Genomic DNA, 20,286 nt, shown 5'->3' on the forward strand with positions numbered 1-20,286 from the left:
AAAGCCCTTCGAACACTGATTTATTATCAGTAAATATTTGATTTTTTATCTTACCAATATCTTGCTTCAAATTTCCACATCAAAATATATAGAAAATATTTTGTAATACAAATAAATTATACTTAAACACAAACCTGTTCAACAGAAGCAGCATCAGGCGTAAACCTGACAAAGTCCTCGATGATTTGCTCAATTTGTTCTGCTCTAGACTCTTTGATTTTTTTCTCAATATTGATAACAACAAAAATGTCCACAATTATTTCTATGAGGTTCAGCTTCATCTCGGCAAGTTTTCTTATCAGTGGTGTGCTAATATTTCTTGTCTGAAATTTTTAAAAAACTGTATACTGAAGTCAAGCAGTTGAAAACAAACCAGATTCAGACTTGTATGACTAACATGAGTATTGTACAATGTAGAAGGGTTCCCAGCTTTTAGCCACAAAGATGCTACTTCTGCCTCAGTAGTAGAAAATAATGTTCAGGAAAAAGTTTATTTTAAGGAAAGAGGGGCAAAAGGACAACATCAGGAACAGGAATAAAAGGAACGGTGAAGTTTTTCATAATTTATTATTATTTTAATAAATGATAGAAAATGTGAAGTCTGTTGTCCACAGTTTCTCATCTAACTGACAGATATGCATAATGTAGTAGTGAGCACTGAAATTGACTCCAAATGATTCTAAAAATTCTTTGGATTTTCAGATATTCAACAGAACTTTGTGATGCTGCCAACAGAGCCAGTTTCCATGTTTTGGATGTTGTTAATATACCATCTGACTTACCTCATTAATGGGAAGCATGTTATTAACATGTCGGAAAAGCTCTTCCATTTGTGATACTGCGTTTTGAGCTGCTATGTATGCATCTATGTAATGACTCCGCTTGTCTTCAGTGTTTGTTGCATGTTTACCTAGTATGCTGTACAAAAAAATATAGAACTTGATGCAAAAATGGTCCTATTGATAGCACAATTGCTCTTGTAATGAAAGATGAGATATACCCAGAAACATTTTCATCTTATTTATGACAATCTATATAAATAATAATGTAATGTCAGACATTGAGGGAGCTCATATCTCCCAAGCTACTCCATAGAATGCTATGAAATTGGGACACAACATAGCATTCAAACTGCTGTGTGTTTTAAGCCTACTCTCGCAAACCTGACACACCTGAGAAAGGTAAAATCATACCCCTAAGCCACAGCCAATCAGTCTCCTCCTCCCTTAGAAACCGTTGTAACAGACGGCTCCTCCCCTGATGCAAGCAATGGCCAAGCAGTCTACAACCTTTAGCAACTGGTGTGGGTGGGGCTGTAAGGGAAGGCTAGGCCTGTCTCCTCGCCACTCACGAGGACTTACGCAAGGCCAAATCTGAGGCCTAGCCATGGAAAAGGTGTCAGGAGCAACTTCAGAAACTGCAAGAAACTTCTGGTGTGAGACAATTGGCTGTCAGCAAGGATATTACCTAGGGGACAACCAGATGTATTACCATCTTGTGGGAGGCTTCTCTTTATATATCTGTGGATGGTCCAAGGTGGGAGAAACAACACTTTTCTCCTACAGGCAAGTGTGAATGTTCCAATGGGCCAACTTGATTATCTTTACATAGCCTTGCTGCTTCAAACCTTGGCTACTTCCTGCCTGGGGGAATCTTTTGTTGAGACGTTTTAACTGGTCTTGATTGTTTCATGTCAGGTATTCCACTGTTTTCTGAGTGGTGTTCTTTATTTACTGCAACAAATGTTGCAATTGGCCAACTTGATTAGCATTGAATAGACTTGCTGCATCAAAGCCTGGCTACTTCCTGCCTGGGATAATCCTTTGTTGGGAGGTGTTAGCTGGCCCTCATTCTTTCATGTCTGGTATTTCACTGTTTTCTGAGTGGTGATCTTTATTAACTGCAAAAAATGTTGCAATTGACCAACTTGATCAGCATTAAATAGCCTTGCCACTTCTGATGTGAGAGAACTGGCCGTCAGCAAAGATGTTCCTCAGGGGACACCCACATATTTTATCATCCTATGGGAGGTTTCTTTTAATATATCTGTGGAAGCTCCAGGGTGGGAGAAAGAACTCTTTCCTGAGTTTTTTTCATTAAACCAAACTGGGCCACAGCAACGTGTGACAGGGTACAGCTAATGTGTCAGGTTCTGAGGCTCCTTCGAATAAACACAGCTCATTGTGTTCAGGAACACTGGATAAACTTTATTCTTGACCATCAGAAAACATGCAAGACGGTTCTAAAACACAATCATCATGCAGCTTTTATACCCTCCTTCACATCAGCCCCCTTCTCCGAACTCTACTTTCGATTCTTCCAGCCTGGCTCTCAAAACATCAGCTAGGCCAGATGGCCTTATCCGCTCTCCCCTTCTTCTCCCTCCATTCCGACATGTCAGAATGACCCAAACGGCCTATTCCTCAAGGCTGGTCTCTGACATCCGGACATAGTGATATATAAAAATTAAACAATGTATAAAAAATGAAAACAGACCATGTATTAAGTCAAAATGAAATCAAAACAAATATAATGTGTGGCATTACTAAGAATAATATCAATATTTCTTGTCTCAAGTTATACAATTTTTAGTTTTTATGTATGTGCTTGTTGACTTTATTATAATTGTTTTATGGTTTTTCTTTTCTATCAAGAAAAAAATTAATTTTTTTAAAGAACTTATTTTATTGAGCGGGTAAATGTCTTTTTAAAAGCAGAAAACTGGAATATGAGTCTGCTCACTTAAAATAAGTAAATCTATCCATATGGAAACAGACACATTCGTTTACCCTGAAGAATAAGGTAAAAATGCTGCAAACTAACAATAAAATGAGGGACCTTGGACTATTTGAAATGAAATAAGTGTTCATGAATGACTGTTAGTTTTGAGTTTCCTTATGGAGAGAAAAAGCAGGATATAAATAAACAACAACAACAACAACAACAACAACATAATAATAATAATAATAATAATAATAATAATAATAATAATAGCCTACCTGTGAATATTTGCACAAGCCATCAAAACCTCAGCACTATAGTCTTTATATCCAAAGGAAAGGAAGTCCTTCTCTATTTGAATTAACTTATCGCAAGGTTCTAGCAACATTGTCGCTAGCTCAGTTGCGTGCCGATTACCACTGATGAAATCTTTAGCAATTTCTATCTGAATATATGCTTTGCTGTGTAGAAGAGGAAATAAACAGAACTGGGGGAAATAATGTAACAATATTTGATCAAGTACATTGTACTGCATTTTTTTTACTTTCTGTAACTGATAGGAAAGATCAAATATTTATTTTTATCTATAAAAGATGATGTTTACATTTTGAACTTGTTCAACTTGTTCATGAAAAAGTTCATGAAAAAGTTTCCATTATCTGCAAAAGGCAATATTTGCTTTTTTTTTTTTTTAAGGACAGGAAAGCTCTGAGGATTTATAAAATAACAGCATTATCTAATGTATATGTATACAAAAGCAATGCCTCACTGAATTCAAAGATATTTGTGCCTAAATAAATTGCCCCACACAGCAGTCTTTTAATATGAGCAGTGTGCTCCTAGCTCAACACTCAATTTGGGAAACATACTTTACAAATCAGTATCAGCTCAAATTAAAGAAAACACATTGACAAACTCCCCATAAATGGTATTACTATCCACTGAAGCTGTACACGATTAATAAGAGAGTATCAAAATTATGCTGGAGAGATTTTGTAGCATTAGGAGATTGGAACCATATATGGTTCTTGTGTCCAAAAATACAAAAGTTTTGGGAAGGGGGCTTAACTTGGATAAGCCATATAATAGGACAAACAGTCCCTGATAGAGGTGTATGGCTGCTTCTCTTCTTATCTAAATAAAAAATAAGAACCTACCAAAAACCTCACAGTATTTCTGGTTTGCACTGCAAGGATGGAAATAGTAAATGTAAACAATTATAAAAGTTATCAATACAGAATTGGATAAAATGTGGGCTATAGTTCTATCTGAGAAATTAACACACAAAGCGAGATTAGAGAGAGAAAAAAATAAAGGAGAATTTGGGGCAATATGGAAACCATTTATTAGTTATATGTACTGAAGTAACAGCAAATTTAAACTGCCCTTAGATTTTGGTTAGATGACTTGGATAAGATACCTCTATTATGAAGAAGACAAGATAAAAGAGCAGAGAAAAAATTATTAGTGAGAGGATTGATAGGGAAGTAGTATGCAAACGTCTGTGACTTTGGAGAAGAGGGAGGGTGGATGGAATAATGATGAATCATAAACAGTGATTTGTAACTCTATTATGATACTGTGTATAATGTATACAAATTAATATTTTAAAATAAAAAACAGAAACCGCACTTACTTTTGAGAAGATGCATATAAGAGGACAGTGTTACTTATGTAACAAACACACACATAAAGTTATATTATTTTAATCTGTTTATTTACCGTGCCTCAAGGTGTGCAACTATAAAACCTATCTCAGGTTTTCTGTTAGGTCTCTCCTCAAATAATGATTTTAAATTATTTACATTTTTCTGCAAAACGTAGCAAGCCTGAAATTACGAGAAAACAGACTTAATAAGGAAGTAATTATATTTCAAAATAAACCAATATAAAGAAAATACAAATAGTGTTTTGTTAAAGATCATGTGACTCAGTAGACATGGACAAGACATTTCTAGCTCATAATCACAACCATTTCTTTATAATTTACATATGGTTACTGTTACAAATTCTATTCAAAGGTAGATCTTAAAACATTTCACTTAAACAAAAGCAGAAAGATACAAAAATGTATCCAATTAACCTAGATGAAATGGCTAGTGATAACAGTTTTATACACTGAACTTTATATATATGGTGCTGCTGCTGCTCAGACGTTTAGTCATCTCCAACTCTTTGTGATCTCATGGACCAGTCCATGCCAGAGCTCCCTGTCGGCCATCACCGCCCCCAGTTCCTTCAAGGTCAAGCCAGTCACTTCAAGGATACCGTCCATCCATCTTGCCCTTGGTCGGCCTCTCTTGCTTTTTCCTTCCATTTTCCCCAGCATCGTGATCTTTTCCAAGCTTTCCTGTCTCCTCATGATGTGGCCAAAATACTTCAGCTTTGCCTCTAATATCCTTCCCTCCAGTGAGCAGCTGGGCATTATTTCCTAGAGGATGGACTGGTTGGATCTTCTTGCGGTCCAAGGCACTCTCAGGATTTTCCTCCAGCACCAGAGTTCAAAAGCGTCTATCTTTCTTCGCTCAGCTTTCCTTATGGTCCAGCTCTCGCACCCATAGGTTACTATGGGGAATACCATTGCTTTGACTATGCGGACCTTCGTTGCCAGTGTGATGTCTCTGCTCTTCACTATTTTGTCAAGGTTGACCATTGCTCTCCTCCCAAGAAGTAAACGTCTTCTGATTTCCTGGCTGCAGTCTGCATCTGCAGTGATATATATATACGGTATTTGCCTTCAAGTCATCTCATTGCATATGGTGACCTCATATGAATTTCATTGGGTTTTCTTAGGCAAGGAATATTCAGAGATGGTTTGCCATTGTCTTCCTCTGAAATACAGCCCACTGCATCTGGTATTCTTAACACTCTTCCATACAAATACCAACAAGACCAGACTCTGCTTAGCTTTCAAGCTCAGAAGCAATTGGGTGACCTGCAGGTATTTAGATAACTGATAACTATCTCCTCCTCCCATCATCATCACTGTTGCTTTCAAAGACCATGAAAAATCAAAAACCAATTACAAATATGAAGATGAACACATTCATTCAGTTTTGCAACAGTCAAAACTTACTGTTCTTTCCTTTCCTTCCTTGAGTCGTCCTAAAATAGCATCTGTGAGGCACAAAGTGCTATTATGCCAAAACTTTTCATTTCCTCCTATCGACTGTGCCTTTTCAAGCATAGCTTTGGCTTGCCCATGTTTTTTTTCCAAGTTAGCGAGCACAGCAAGAAGATAAAGGCACCGTGATGCAGTACATGGGTCATTCATTTCCTAGAAAAAGAACATTTCAAATGTATAACTCCTGTATTTTGCACTTTTTTGCAATGTAAAGTCTTACCATATAACTCATCCTTTTCAATACTGAAGATTTAGAAAATAAAAAATACAGGATTAGTTCATACAGAAAAATGATACAGGATGAGAATCCCACATCTAAAATAATTGGGAACAAAACTGATTTGGATTTTAGATTATTTTTTTTGGATTTTGAATATTGCATTTGCATACACATACATAATGAATATTTGTTAGATGTGAACCAAGTCTGAACACAAAATTCCTTCATGTTTTATACATCATACACATTGCCTGAGGGTAATTTTATTTAAAAAAATTAATAGTTTTGTGCATGAAACAAAGTTTGTGTACACTGAACCACCAGAAAGCAAAGGTGTTACTATCTCAGTATATGGGGTTTTGGAATTTGGAATAAGGGATGCTCAATCTCTGATACAAGGAGCATTATATTCAGTTTTTAAGATAGACCCACTTAAATCAATGGGACTAAAGTTAGTCACATCTAACACTGATTTTAATAGGACTCCTCTATGTAGGGCTAGGCCTGGATTCATTTTATAGCCTGGACCACACATATAATGCTAGTTCATTTCTCTTCCAAATTAACAAATTAAATATACTTCCAACTATCCTTGGTAAATTGTACAGAAAACTTTGCAACCATAAATGAAATATGTATTATCTACCATTATCTGTCAACCATAAGTGAAATATATCTATAATTATATTAAACCAATACCTTGGGCCATACATTACACAAAGACACACTTGGGATCCTTATATTAAAACTACATTTTTATTGGCCGGATGCTAAAATAACATACAAAATGGCCCTTTTTCTATTTGAAGCAACTCAGCTGAGAACTGCATATTTGGAGTCAATTGGTGTAAATTGTAGGGGTGATGTAGATATTTGATCTGGTTCAGGATGTTATTTTAACTTTGGTTGTAATGTGGGTTGTATATAGTATGTGCTAAATGTGTTTGTCAAATTTTTTGATACGGCTGATAGGCTAATCAATAAAACGTACTACCACTATAATTATATTAATTCTTAAAAACAATATTTTAAAACCCAACAAGGTATAATCCTGTTACCTTACCATACTAGTTGTTAACATGCACACTAGAACACTATTTACAGATGTATATTAATACACATCTGTCAATATACTCACTAGAAAACGGGTGACAACTGCTAGAGATGGGGACATGCTAGATTGGTCCTGTTGAGTATTTCCTGGAGTGCAATTTTGCTATGTTTTTGGACCCCTTGGGCTGTTTCAGGCCTGGATAAATAAAAGTTATTTGCCTAGAAAGTAAAATAATTATGACTGTCTGCATATTTTCTTATAAACTAAAGCCATCTCAAAGGCCTGAAAAAAATTGCCTCCCATTCCCCCCTAGTATTTTGAATTGGGTGGGGGACTGCAAAAAAAAACAAAACAACAACTTTTATTCTGTGGTCTAGTGATCCCAGGGAACTGAATAAACAGCCTGGAAGTCTGCACTTCCATGACTCCGGTGCTAGAATATTAATGTCCCTAAAAATGTTTCACAGTACGCTACATGGTCAAGTTCTTTTTGAATATGGGAAATTTATAGCATCTTCTCTTTGTAATCTTTATAATTTATAGCACCTTCTCTTTATATGATATAAATCTAGCTTTAAGCTATGATAATTTAGCTCCATAAGGAAATTTGAAACTTACTAGAAAGGCAGGCTGACTGTGAAAGAAAGAGGAACTTAAGAAACGTTTTCTCCTTAAGAGGTATTTTCTAAATTTCTATTCTAATAAAGCTGACTATCAAAAAATGAACTTTGAATAAATTGTTCAAAGCTGAAAACTAGGAATTCGGACTAAATCCTTCAGAAACATACACAAGATCTTGTCTAGCCTACTGCCTTATCAAAGTGATGCACCTAATATGTGATAGAGAAGTATTTTTCTCTTGAGGACTAGATATGGGATGTTACTTGGAATTTATGGGACCAGTGCATTCATTCATTCATTCATTCGTGGCATTTATGTGACACCAGGTCCCCACATGTTGCACAATCAATAAAAGTGTTTTCAACATGAAGTCAGGATAATTTTGCCTCTTTTCCACACAAAACTGGGAAGCATCTTTCAGGGAGAAAGTTGGAATGAGTTACCTGAGCTGCTTGGTGTGCTTCTGAAAGCAGTAGTCTTGCTGGTTGATATAAACAGAGTTGGAGTAAGACTTCAGCCTTGTCTATCCACAAGTAGGGAAAAGACATCCCACTTAATTCTTTTCCAGTAATAGGATTTAGTTCCAAAATCTGTAAAATATTTTAATCCAGAAATTACCCCTTGGAAAAAAATTGACATTTTGTTAGCACTGCACCGTATGTCAATCAGAATGCAGACTGTGGATAAAATAACTCAAATTCTTTCAAATTCTAAAATACAAGAGACCGAAGCAATGCGTGTTTGGAAACCACAGCTTATTTATTACACAACAGGCTTTCAACAAACAATGTTAATAAAACAATAAAGAGTTGAAAGTCAGCAAAATATTTTGAAATGGCTCATCACTATTCAGTATATGTAAAATGGTGATAAATCACCTTGTCTTTTGCGACAAAGCATTTTATTTCCTGTTCCTCATCAAATAATTCAGTTTCCTTTTGATAATCTTTCAGGGCATTCTCCTTTTTAAATGCAATCTCTTGCCTAAACCTGCAAAGAGAAGGGGGAGAGAGAGATTAGCCTATTTTAGAGAAAATATTAACAGGATGGTGAGTGAAAAAAAAAAATTGAATTTAATTATTTTAAATTCAGTGTAAAGATCACTGTACTCTTTAGATCATAATCTAAGAGCCCAGGAAGTATGGTGGCGTGAAGGCAGCCTTTGAACTTGCTGCTCAGAGGCAGTTTGCAAGGTGATTTGTCAGCCGAGTACAGGAATTTTGCTCTCGATCCAATTTCACTCTGCTGTAAGGGAGAATCAGAGGGGTTTTGCACAGATTAATCTGGCCTCGGCATTTCTGCATTTGTGACCTCCAACTCCCAATTTGAGGAGTAAGCAGAGAAACAAGGGAAGACTGGAGAAGGACCCATGGCTGCCAGACTTGGTTTTCTTTTAAAGTAAGCTTTCTCTTACAAACTGTGGAGTAGCTAAGTTTAAAAGTTCAAAGGTCAAAGACTAATGATATAGACCTTTGATAAGATGAAGACTCACCTGACAAGAAAAAAAGAGATTTATCAATGGTTTTAAAGTAGGACACAAGGCGGGGGTGAGGGGGAAAAGAAAGAAAAAAGAAGAAAGAAGTTAACAGGACTTTTACTGCTTTACTTCCTCCCCAACTTTTGACCAGTTTGAATTCCAGGTGAGAAGAATTAACTTTGGGAGTAGCTGTGAACAAGATAGTAATGTATTGGTATACTGCTTTATTGCTTTACTGCCAGGTAGGATTTCTGCACTAATAAGGAAATTAGAGAAACCATAAATGTAAAATCATACTGAATTGACAGGCGGTCATATCACCTATTATCATTATATTATCTAACATTATCTAAAATCTCCAAATATCTGGATCTTACAAATATAAACAGACAAAGATGTTGGGATGAAGGAGGAGTGTCCTGAAGGAAGAGCAACATCTGAGTGAAAGAAGGAAAAGACAAAGCAGTGTGATTGAAATGATTTGGATTCTGGCTTTTGACTCTCAGTGGAAAGGAAAATAATCAGATAGGTTCCTTCTTTTCTTTTGGCTTTATCCCATCTTTGGACTTGTAAAGTGTCTGAAATGGCTAAGAAAAACAATAGGAAAGAGAGTAGACTCTGGTGAAGGCAGATGAGAAGATTACAGAGTATAGATTAGTAATATGAAAATAAACAGGAAATATTACATTCCTGGGTAAAATAAAAGAGGCATGTCAAAGATGACAACAGCCTCAAAGCAGATCAAGCCTAAAAAAAACCCCCCAAAAAACCCAGGATTGTTGACAGAAATCAAACAATATTAGATTAACTGAATATTCTAACAGAAGAAATGATAAAAATGAATAAAAAGTAGAATGGCTGGAATAAAGAATGGAAATAGGCCAAAGAAACGTGACAGAGAAACTAAAAAAAAAATCTCCTCATCCATTTCAGAATTAAAAGACAGACAAGAGAATCAGGAAAAAATTAACAAAATGAAAGTAAAACAAAAATAGTTCCAAGACTAAATGCAAAAACTCAACTCCAGGAATTTGAAAGGAAACAAAAAGACTTTCCCCTTCAAGTCAGAGGAATCCTGGAGTAGATGACAGGGACTGAGCAACTAGTAATGGAATTAATGGCAGATACACTAGGGAAAACGGATGAGGAAGGAAATTGACAAGGTGCTTAAGGTAAAATCAACATATACATCAAAATACATGCAGCCGAGGGACATACTTGTTACTTTTACAAGAAAAATAATTAGAGATAAATATATCAAAATCATATAAAGGTTCCTATACAACTGGAGGATGACAAGGTAACACTACTTAAAAACCACCTCCCATCATCAGTTGTACATAAAAGAAAACAATACTATTTCCAAATGGAGAAACATAAGCAATACAACAAAATATTTAAATGGCCATTCTCTGAAGAGGTTATGATCAGAAAGAAGTATTGGATTACATCAAAAATGAAAGCCAAGGATTTTATGAGGACAATAGCTCAAGATCTAGAACCAAATATGATAAAGATCAGAGGAGCTACCATTCTCAAAAGGGAATAAATTGAAAACAATCAACTCAAAAATTCAAGAAATATGAACTTTCCAATATAAGAAATTAAATAAGAAATCAACAGCAACAGAACAACTAGACCAAGAGTAAATGTAAGAACCCAAGGTGACATGCATGTCTGTATATTAGAATTTCTGCATTGAGGACCCTAAAAATACTTCACTGAATGTCAATGGTCTCAATTCACTAGACAAAAGGAAAAAAACTTCAGAGCCTAAGATCAACAAAGATTGACTTAATTGCTATTCAGGAAACCCACATAAAAACAAATATAAATCTGATTACACATTGTATCAAACATAGTAAAGAAAATACAGGTAGCAACATATATAAAAGAATACCTATTGCCTATCAAATTAATAGCAGATCAAAAAGGGAGCTTCCAGTTTAGTACAATCCATATAGACAACAAAAAGAGGCTAATATATACACCTCTAACAATAGACATTCTGCTGTATTTACCAAAATATCTTTTTTACCTTATTTACCACAATACACGATGTTTTGGAGACTTCAGTATGATAGCAAAACAAAATATAGACAGAAAATCCATGAATTAAAAACAAAACAAAGGAAGAGAACTTCCACACAGTTGGCAAAATTTTGGAAGTTGAACTAAAAAGGACTTTACATTCCTATCAGACAAACACAACTCACTGTTGAAAACCAATATAATCTGGGCCACAAAAAGCTACCAAACTTCTCTGAAGTGGATCAAGAACAATTTAACAAATCAATTATAATGCAGGAAATGGGTGAAGCTATTCAGAATTTAAAAACAGATAAATCTCCAGGCCCAGGTGGCTATACGGTGACATACTATAAGAGGATAAAAGATGAAACAACACCGATACTAAAAAAAAATGAATTCTGTAATGGAAACAAATCAAATACTGGAGATATGGAAAGAGGCCAGCATTATCTTAAGCCCCAAAGTAGATCAAGACAAAGAATTGGTTCAAAATTACAGACCCATTTCATTATTAACTATCAATTATTAAAATATTTACATCAATATTGGCAAACAGATTAAAAACAACATTAAGAAACTGAATTAAATCTGTTCAAGAACATTTCCTACCTGAAAAGCAAACTAAAGACAAGGATAATCCGAAACATAATAGAACATATTCAAAATTCAAAACTTAAAAATGATTCACTTTCACTACTGGATGTTGAAAAGGCCTTCGAAAGACTAAATTGGAATTTCAATATGTAATTAGTAAAAAATTTAAGATTTGGTGAAAAATGTATCAACAGACTACAAACAATACACATTGAACAAATAGCTAAAATCAAAATCAATTGAGACATGAGAGAAACCGTTGCAATACAGAGAGACATGAGACAGGAGTGTCCTCTCTCACCCCTATACTTGCAATAGAAATCTTAGCAAGGAAACTATGCCAAAATGAAGATCTAATCAGAATGAAAGTGAAAAGTTCAAAATACAAAGTAAAATCATGCACGTGATCAAAGAGCCATAATATCTTTTGATGCAGAATAACACACCTTCCTTGTTCGATTTCATTAATGTATACTCCACCCACTGCTTTCTCATGATATGATGATGCTTGACACAGTTTCAAATCTAAACATATACGGGAGAGTCTGGGAAAAGAAACAATACAATCTGTTACTACAGTAAAAAATTAAAATGCAAGTGCTAAATAAAAGTAGTTCTGATGGCACTCAGGAAACTTTCTAGAAATAAATGACTAGGAAGGAACCAGCAAGATATGCTAGTTTATAGTGAGGCTTCCTCCCTAGCAATGCTGTAAAATGTAGAAGATGAAAAACTGCAGATTCAATCAGAAGGCGTTTGCTCTTAAGTGCAAATAGAATTGCATTTCTGCTTTCAAGCTTTAAACACTTGAAGCATAAACAAAATAGTCTGCATTATTAATTAGTAGTTTTACAGTTACACCATGGCTTTAAAACTGACATATTATTTTGTGCTTTCTGATCTGAAAAACCATAATCCACAAATAACATTGTTAAAATTTATCTATGATTACACAGAGCATAAGACTAGAACTGCATATTCAGTGGCTACTGCATATTTGGAAGACTAAGAGTTCCAGCAATTGATTTTACTGTAAATGGATTTTATTGGAAAGAGGGTATTTAACCCTTTCCTTGTTTGACAAGTTTTTAAGCACTGCCATTCTCCTCACTTCTTTCTATTACAAGTTGGGAAAAGAGGCTTTGTGAGAGTAAAGGCAAAACCCAGTCTTGCAGTATGTGAATAGACTGTACTTCCTACCAAATAACGGCAGGACAGTACTACCAGTGAGCCCTCTCAAGCCTTGTAGGAATACTTCGCTGGCACAAAATAATCTCTGGAAGATTTATTTTATTTATTTATTTACAGAATTTTTATTCCACCCTTCTCACCCTGAAGGGGACTCACAGCGGATCACAGAACACATATACAGCCAACATTCAATGCCAATTATACAATGACAAGACAGACAACAGATAGAGGTATTATATAGGCTTTTCCCCATCTTTGGAGGTTTGCTCAGTTCTGGCCACAAGGGGCTGCTGTTGATCCATCTCCTTGCCAAATAGGATTCTTTGTTCGTAAACTTTTCTTTTTCTGATTGAAACGCCGTGCCTAAAATACCTCTACGCTTCAATACACTTCCCATTTATCTACTCACATTGTTGTTTTCGATCCGCTAGGTGCGCAGGGAGCTGTGTTGAAGATCAGGAGCTCACCCTGTCCCGGCTTCAAATTGTCAACCTTTCGGTTGGCAAGCAAGGTTTAATACAGCTGGCAATTAACCCGCTGTGCTAAAACCAGGTACTTTTATATTAAGCCTCCTTAAAGTAGTAATCCACGTCTGGTGATACTGACGCCTCCAAATCCTTGGACCTCTAATTCTGTTCTCATCTTCTAAACCCAAAGACATTAAAACTAGCATTTTTCTAAGTAGAACCTTAAACTTTTGTCAGTTTAAATCTACTTGGCTGTACTGCAAGAAATAAGTGGGGATGGAAGTAGAAGACAGGAGGATACATTGGATCTACATCACATTACCTTACCTCTCCTGAATTACATTGCCCTACCTCTCCTGCAATGGATATTTCTGGATGTCTCTTGACCACTTTGTCTCAAAGAATTTTAATATTTTTCAGTGGTTTTAGTGCAATGAATACAAACCGAAGATGATAGAGATCTGCCAGACTTCTGCTTTCTGCAACATCACGAGCAATGATCTCAGATAGTTGGAGAACCGGAAGAGTCAAATGAGTACACATAATTGTTTGCAGCTCCTTAACTAAAAGGTTTAGGTAATATAAAGTGCGTGTCTGAAAATTGAAGAGAAAGCAGATAATGAACACATTGAAATAGTTCTGTGGCAATTCTGTATTCACAGTTCCCAAGGAAAAGTCCACTAAAGTCATATTCTCCAATAGTACACAAAGCTGCCATTTGGGAGAGGTGGGTTTTACAAATTCCCTTGTCAAATTCCCACCTCCACATTCTATTTCTCTCTGAAATACATTGCCAAAATGGATGCAAGATGTTTTAGTGCCCAGCAGAACAGAAACTCTGACTCTGTTATCAATGGTTTTGAATGGAGGCTGCCTTAATATGACCCATAAGCCTTGACAGTCGTATTGTCCATCCAAATTTGAACATGACAAACCTTTTAGCTGGGGTTAAAATGTCAGCAACACTAGTAGCACAGCCTTTAATTCCAAGAAATTGATGCTGCATTTTCTGTCTGATGTATATCATTTTTCTTGCAGACTCATTCCCCAACCTATCAGACTCATATCTGTCATCACCCTCACAATCTCCTGGAAGTGAAAAGGTACACCACTAACTGAGTTGGCATATTTTTCCTCTTCAGATCCATCTAAAGTAATATATTTTGTCAGCTCTAACTAAAATATTTTGCCTCACTGCTCAGGAGAAGGGTAAAATGTGTCATGGATTGGTCCTATCATCCATCCTGAGAATGATGGTGGCACAGGACTTTCTCAGATGTCCTACGACACTGGTTGTCAGCTCTGGTTTAAATTAGGGAAACTTTAGTCCTTCCAAGAGCTTCTTCTAAGAGGTTTAGTACAGGTAAGCTGAAAAATAGTGCAGCCAAACTGAGGGCAGTATTGTTTATATAGTTTGCTCATCTCCCACATAATGTTTTTGCCACAGTAAACCTGTATTTTTATATGAAGTGAATCATATACAGCCCACAGTAAAATCTCCTTAGGTCATTTTCATGTTACTCACAGGTGCTAAAATTGTTTCCCTGTTCACAGCACAGCCACTTGAGTCCTGCTTGAAGGCTTCTCTAACTTCTTCAGGGCATTCATAATTAGCCCATTCTTCCACACTTGCTGGTAAAGCTTCAATTGGTCCTTTCCGTTTAGCTTTCTCCTTAATAGCCGACTGTGCTTGTTTGCCATCTTTTGAAGTCTTATCTTTTTTAGGAGGAGTTGTCGGTGAAGTCTTTTGAAAAAAAGAAAAGGTTAAAAAAACCCAATTTGTATGTTTGTACTGTAGAGTGGAACAGCAGTAGATAAAATGTTCTATATCACATACATGCACCCTCTACATCCAAAACTATATTATTGTCCCATTGATTTTAACAAAACTCTAGGTCATGATAATAGACCCTTCTCTAGTAATTGGGTATACTTAAAACCAAGACTTTTATTTGAAAGAATTTTTTGTTTCATTTACATTACATTAAAAATACCTGTCTGGCCTCTTTTGAGGATTTATCCTTTTTAGGAGGGGTTGTTGGTGAAGTCTTACCAGGAGCAGGCTTCAGAAAAAAAGGAAAAAGGTAAGCAAAACATTAATACATTTTAAACTATACAATGCACCGCTATATATTGCTAAATACAAAATTATATATCATACATATACATATTCCTACACATCTAAAACGTCAGTATTTCTTCAGTAGATTTAATAAAACTCTAGATCATTGAGGAGCTGAAGCTGAATCTACACTGTAATGTAATGCAGTTTGGAAGTATTTTATATAGTCAGTGTTGACCCATAAAATGCAGTTAAACTGTGTTACATGGGTCTACACTTGAAATATAATGCTATTTCAAATTTAATTATATGGCGGTATAGAATAATAATAATAATAATAATAATAATAATAATAATAATAATAATAATGTTTATTTGTATCCCACCACCATCTCCCCTGTAGGGGACTCGGGGCGGCTCACAGAAATATCAAATACGAAACAATAACAATATACAATACATCAATAAACAATAACATGCACCAATTGTAATATTTACACATTAACCAAAAAGAATAAAAACACACTTATTAAAAACATAGAATTTAAAAACAGTGAGGTTGTAATAGTAGATTAGCAAAGTGCACATCATAGGTTGTAAACTCAAAACATAGATAAAGTGCTACAGATTCGTTTGAGGTCAATTTGGGATGAGAGTTGCCCTGAGCTAATGTCAAGTAACCAGGAGAAGTGTGACCAATGCAGGAAAGGTCGAGGAATATAGTTATGATTTTGATGGGGATGGGCGATCTTAACCAAAGGCCTGAGTGAAAAGCCAGGTTTTCAGGCTCTTCCGAAGATCTAGATCTAGCCTAAGTGTACAGCGTGTTGGGTTTCTACTAGCCAATTGCAAGGAGGAATGCAGATCATGCTAGCAAACAAAATTCAACTTAGAGGATTTGTGAAAATATAACATGCAATTCTAACTATGCTTATATTTAAGCCTCATTAATCTACACCTACAGCAGATCAACTGAATTAATGGATTTATTACATACATTCTAACATACTATTCAGCAATTGACTTAATAGGTCTACTCTGGCATGGAGTAGCAACTGAATGTAAACCGTTGTTTTCAAGACAGATTATATACAAGGAAGCATCCTTAAACTTATAGGTTTGGGCTGTCTAATCACTTAATATGAAAACTACTTGTGGGAGAAAAATGCAAGTTTTTTATTTGAAGAAATGCCTTACTTGCTTTGTCTCTTTCTTCCCTTTTGATTTTGGACTACCAGTTGGAGTTGGTGAAAGTTTGCCCAATGCTTTTAAAACAGATCGTGCTGTTGTCAGTGATATCTGGAAGAATAATCATAATTGTGTTTTTTCCCACCACAGTGAGTGAGCATTAAGCAAAAAGCATTAAGGAAAAATACATAATATTCTTCCTGTGTGGGACAAACAAAAAATTTGTCACCAAAAAAGATAAGTTAGGAGAATTTTATACATATGCTAATAATAATAATCTTCATTTACAGAAATAAAACTTAAATAGTTACAAATTCATAGCTTAGATCTTAGATATGTTAACCTATGGATGTTCACAGAAGGAAAGTTTCTTGTCTTGGTCACTCTTGGAATAGCTTCCTGAACAACGTGGTTTGCTAGTTCTCGGAATAGAAGGTGAAAACAAGAAAGTTTGCTTTTCCTCTACATTATGTTAACTTATATTGGGGAGCAAGCATAATTTGAGCTGATCCTTTCTCCCCATTTGTGTCCTCCAATTCTGTACTATATTGTTTGGGAACTCTACCAACCAGAAAGGTTTTCAGATAGTACAGCTGGCTGCTGGGGGAAAAGCTAATGGGAAACTCTTTTTTTCAAGATTAAGTTAAATTATTTTTTGGATGCAAACCATCTTAACAATCAAACTCTCAAATAACTAAAGTTATACAATAGTATTTGTTGTGAATGAGTCTTCTGAGGCTGTTAGTGATAATGGTAGGATCAGGAGGGGAAGGAAGAATCCTCGCGAGGAGGGCTTGTTGGAAGATTTACATAGGAAGAGAGTCAGGGAGATAGATGAGGAATCCTCAGATGAGGATTCATTTGGGGAGTTGGAAGGGGATCCTGAGGTGGAAATGGATGCTGAGGAATCGGTGGTGGCGGAAGGAGTTGGCATAGACTGGACACGGGCTCTGGAGGATCTTGGGGAGGAAACTGGGCCCATGGATGCTGAGGACGCAGGAGAGGCTTGGGTTTCTTCAGAAGCAGACCCCACATGGTCTGTCTGGAGGAATGAGGGCAATTCCGCAGGTGTGGACGCCTGATCCTAAGGCGTTGGCTGTTTGGCGCTCGGACTCTGATGAAGAGCTTGGGACACCTGATCCTAAGGCGTTGGTTGTTTGGACGCCCAAGGAAACCTAAATAAATTGGGGGGTTTTGGCCATTGTTCCTTGCGTGTGGCAAGGTGTTGTTGGGCGCCATTGGGTTTCCTGTACTTGACTCCGAAGACTGGCTTGGGACTTTGCAACCAATGTAAGTTTGATCTGGGTTATTCTACGACGGAGGGCTGGAACTGTGTGGGTTTTCTGTTTGGACTGCATTGTTATTACTATTTTGCATTAGCTGCCGCTCGCCTCCGTCGTCTTGGCTTTTTGTGTTATCCTGTGACGTGGACCCTGTTGTGACGACTTCATCCCTTTGGACCTTGGACTGGATTTCGACTTGGCATATCTCTTCGCTCCCAAAACTCGGCTTGGCACCATTCCTATCTCCGTGGTTGTCTTCCGTTGCTGACTACTGGCTTCATCTTCGACTCTGACGCTGTTTTCCAACCCCGACTTCGGACCGGCTTGACTTCGCTACGACGCTTCACTGCTTTGACATCTGGCTTGGCTTTCAACTCCACAGCGATTTGTCGCTATTGTTTCAGCGTTTTCCAGCTTAGCTTGCTTGTGCCGTTTTTGGCGAAGAACTTTAGCCCGGTTTGGGCTTTCTTTTGAGTTTTGGGGTTTTTTCTGTACTCTTGGGTTTTGGGAAAGTTTTGAGCTTCCGGGATTATCTGTCTTTGTTTGTTTTGCCGTTTTGAGTCTGCTTTGCAATTTTGAACTTGATTCAAGCACCTTGGTTCTAATCCGGATTATATCTCCGGATAATCCGGATTATACGACGGTTTGTTCTTTTGGCATTTTCTTCGTTTTGAATGCTTATTTACACTGAAGTTTAAGTGTTATAAGCTCCTAAGACAGTTTATTGAGCTGTTTTGAGTTGTTTGTTAAATAAACTGCATTTATCTAACTGGCTGGCGTCTGACCTTTGTCAGTATTCCATAGTAACAATATTCTTTATTCCTGTAAACTCAAAAATGCATCATTTCTCCCTCTTTAATCAGAACCATGGAAGAAGACCTGAGGCCTAAAGAGGATTGTTATGCACTATATTATCTTATACCTTTTGTTTATATTGTCACATATACTATATTGATATCCTCTTCCTATATAATATGCTATGCACTATATAAAATTTTATACTTTTTGTTTATATTGTCATATATACTGTATCGATATCCCCCCTCCAAATCTGTTACCCTAAGAGTTCAAATTTTACAGGAACTTTCTACAAAAAAGACCTCGAAGGCCCACAGGTTTTTCTAAAATACAACTCAATCCAATTGACAACTATAATATGATGGTGTTCATAACTATATCAGAAAATAGGGTAAAAAAACACTTGTGTCATGAAAACATTTCCTAGTAGAAGGGTTGTTCCTTAGATGGTTGAAATTTCCAACATTTAAAACCTTTCTGAACAGTTGGTTAGTTGACAAATTTAAGTTTAAGAGACATAGAATGGACTAGCTGTGCCCGGCCACATGTTGTTGTGGCATAGTCAAATGTACTGTCCGCTTGTGGGACAGAGTTAACAACAAAACCACTGGGTCCAATCACACCAAATTTGGCAGAAAAATGCCTGACTATCTAATGACTGACCACAACAAAGAAAAAATCATACACACAGAGAAAAAAGGTATTTAAAACCCAAAAAAATAACAACAACATACAGCACATACAGTGCCTCCTTCCTTCTTTTCCTCTCTCACATAACATTATAATATATACAAAGCATGTGAAAACTTGGGCCCTCTAGGAGTTTTGGACTTCAATTTCCACAATCCCAAACAGCCTACTGGCTGTTGGGAATCATGGGCGTTGAAGTCCAAAACACCTAGAGGGCCAACAAGATAGCACAAACCCCTACCATCTCAAATAACATTATAATATATACCAGGCATGGACAAACTTGGGCCCTCTAGGTGTTTTGGACTTCAACTTCCACAATCCCAAACAGCTAACTGGCTATTAGGAATTGGGGAAGTTGAAGTCCATAATAATAATAATAATAATAATAATAATAATAATAATAATAATAATAAAACTTTATTTATACCCCGCCACCATCTCCCCAACGGGGACTCGGGGTGGCTTACATGAGGCCATGCCCAGGACAATACAATATAACAAAATATAGAAACAACTTATCATAATACAATTAAACAATACAATAGATAATAATGTACAGTACAACACAAAGTCAAGAAAGCAATATAACAAGGGCGGGTCAAAAAACACTAAGTTAAAACTCGGGGTGAGAAAGGGATAAGAATAAAAACCTCAGGGGACAGGGACATCAGATAGTGAAACAGTCTAGAGGATAAATGTTGGGGGGAGTAACAAAACACCAAGAGGTCCCAAGTTTGTCCATGCCTGGTAAAAACAGATAAA

At 36.4% G+C, this 20,286-nt stretch overlaps 1 protein-coding gene and 1 long non-coding RNA gene across 7 annotated transcripts in view; one reads left to right on the plus strand and one right to left on the minus strand.

Annotated features, from left to right (window-relative positions):
• Positions 1-20,286, minus strand: part of cfap46 (cilia and flagella associated protein 46) — a 131,189-nt gene that overhangs the window by 31,254 nt on the left and 79,649 nt on the right. For 5 of the 6 annotated variants that reach the window (XM_062976114.1, XM_062976113.1, XM_062976111.1 and 2 more), the window contains exons 31-42: positions 16,760-16,861; positions 15,495-15,563; positions 15,026-15,244; positions 13,946-14,094; positions 12,289-12,387; positions 8,619-8,730; positions 8,184-8,330; positions 5,798-5,998; positions 4,444-4,550; positions 3,000-3,182; positions 783-918; positions 135-323 (exon numbers count right to left, since the gene is read on the minus strand). In XM_062976114.1, the coding sequence (XP_062832184.1) occupies positions 135-323; positions 783-918; positions 3,000-3,182; positions 4,444-4,550; positions 5,798-5,998; positions 8,184-8,330; positions 8,619-8,730; positions 12,289-12,387; positions 13,946-14,094; positions 15,026-15,244; positions 15,495-15,563; positions 16,760-16,861 (1,713 nt within the window). The remainder of the gene's footprint in view (positions 1-134; positions 324-782; positions 919-2,999; positions 3,183-4,443; positions 4,551-5,797; positions 5,999-8,183; positions 8,331-8,618; positions 8,731-12,288; positions 12,388-13,945; positions 14,095-15,025; positions 15,245-15,494; positions 15,564-16,759; positions 16,862-20,286) is intronic. The other variant, XM_062976115.1, reaches the window with a different exon arrangement.
• LOC134297728 (uncharacterized) lies at positions 15,184-18,802 on the plus strand. Its single transcript, XR_010004589.1, has 2 exons — positions 15,184-15,584; positions 18,131-18,802. It is a non-coding gene; the product is annotated as an uncharacterized LOC134297728 (long non-coding RNA).

This window comes from Anolis carolinensis, chromosome 3 (genome assembly GCF_035594765.1).
Source record: "Anolis carolinensis isolate JA03-04 chromosome 3, rAnoCar3.1.pri, whole genome shotgun sequence".
In the NCBI taxonomy this organism is placed as follows: Eukaryota; Metazoa; Chordata; class Lepidosauria; order Squamata; family Dactyloidae; genus Anolis; species Anolis carolinensis.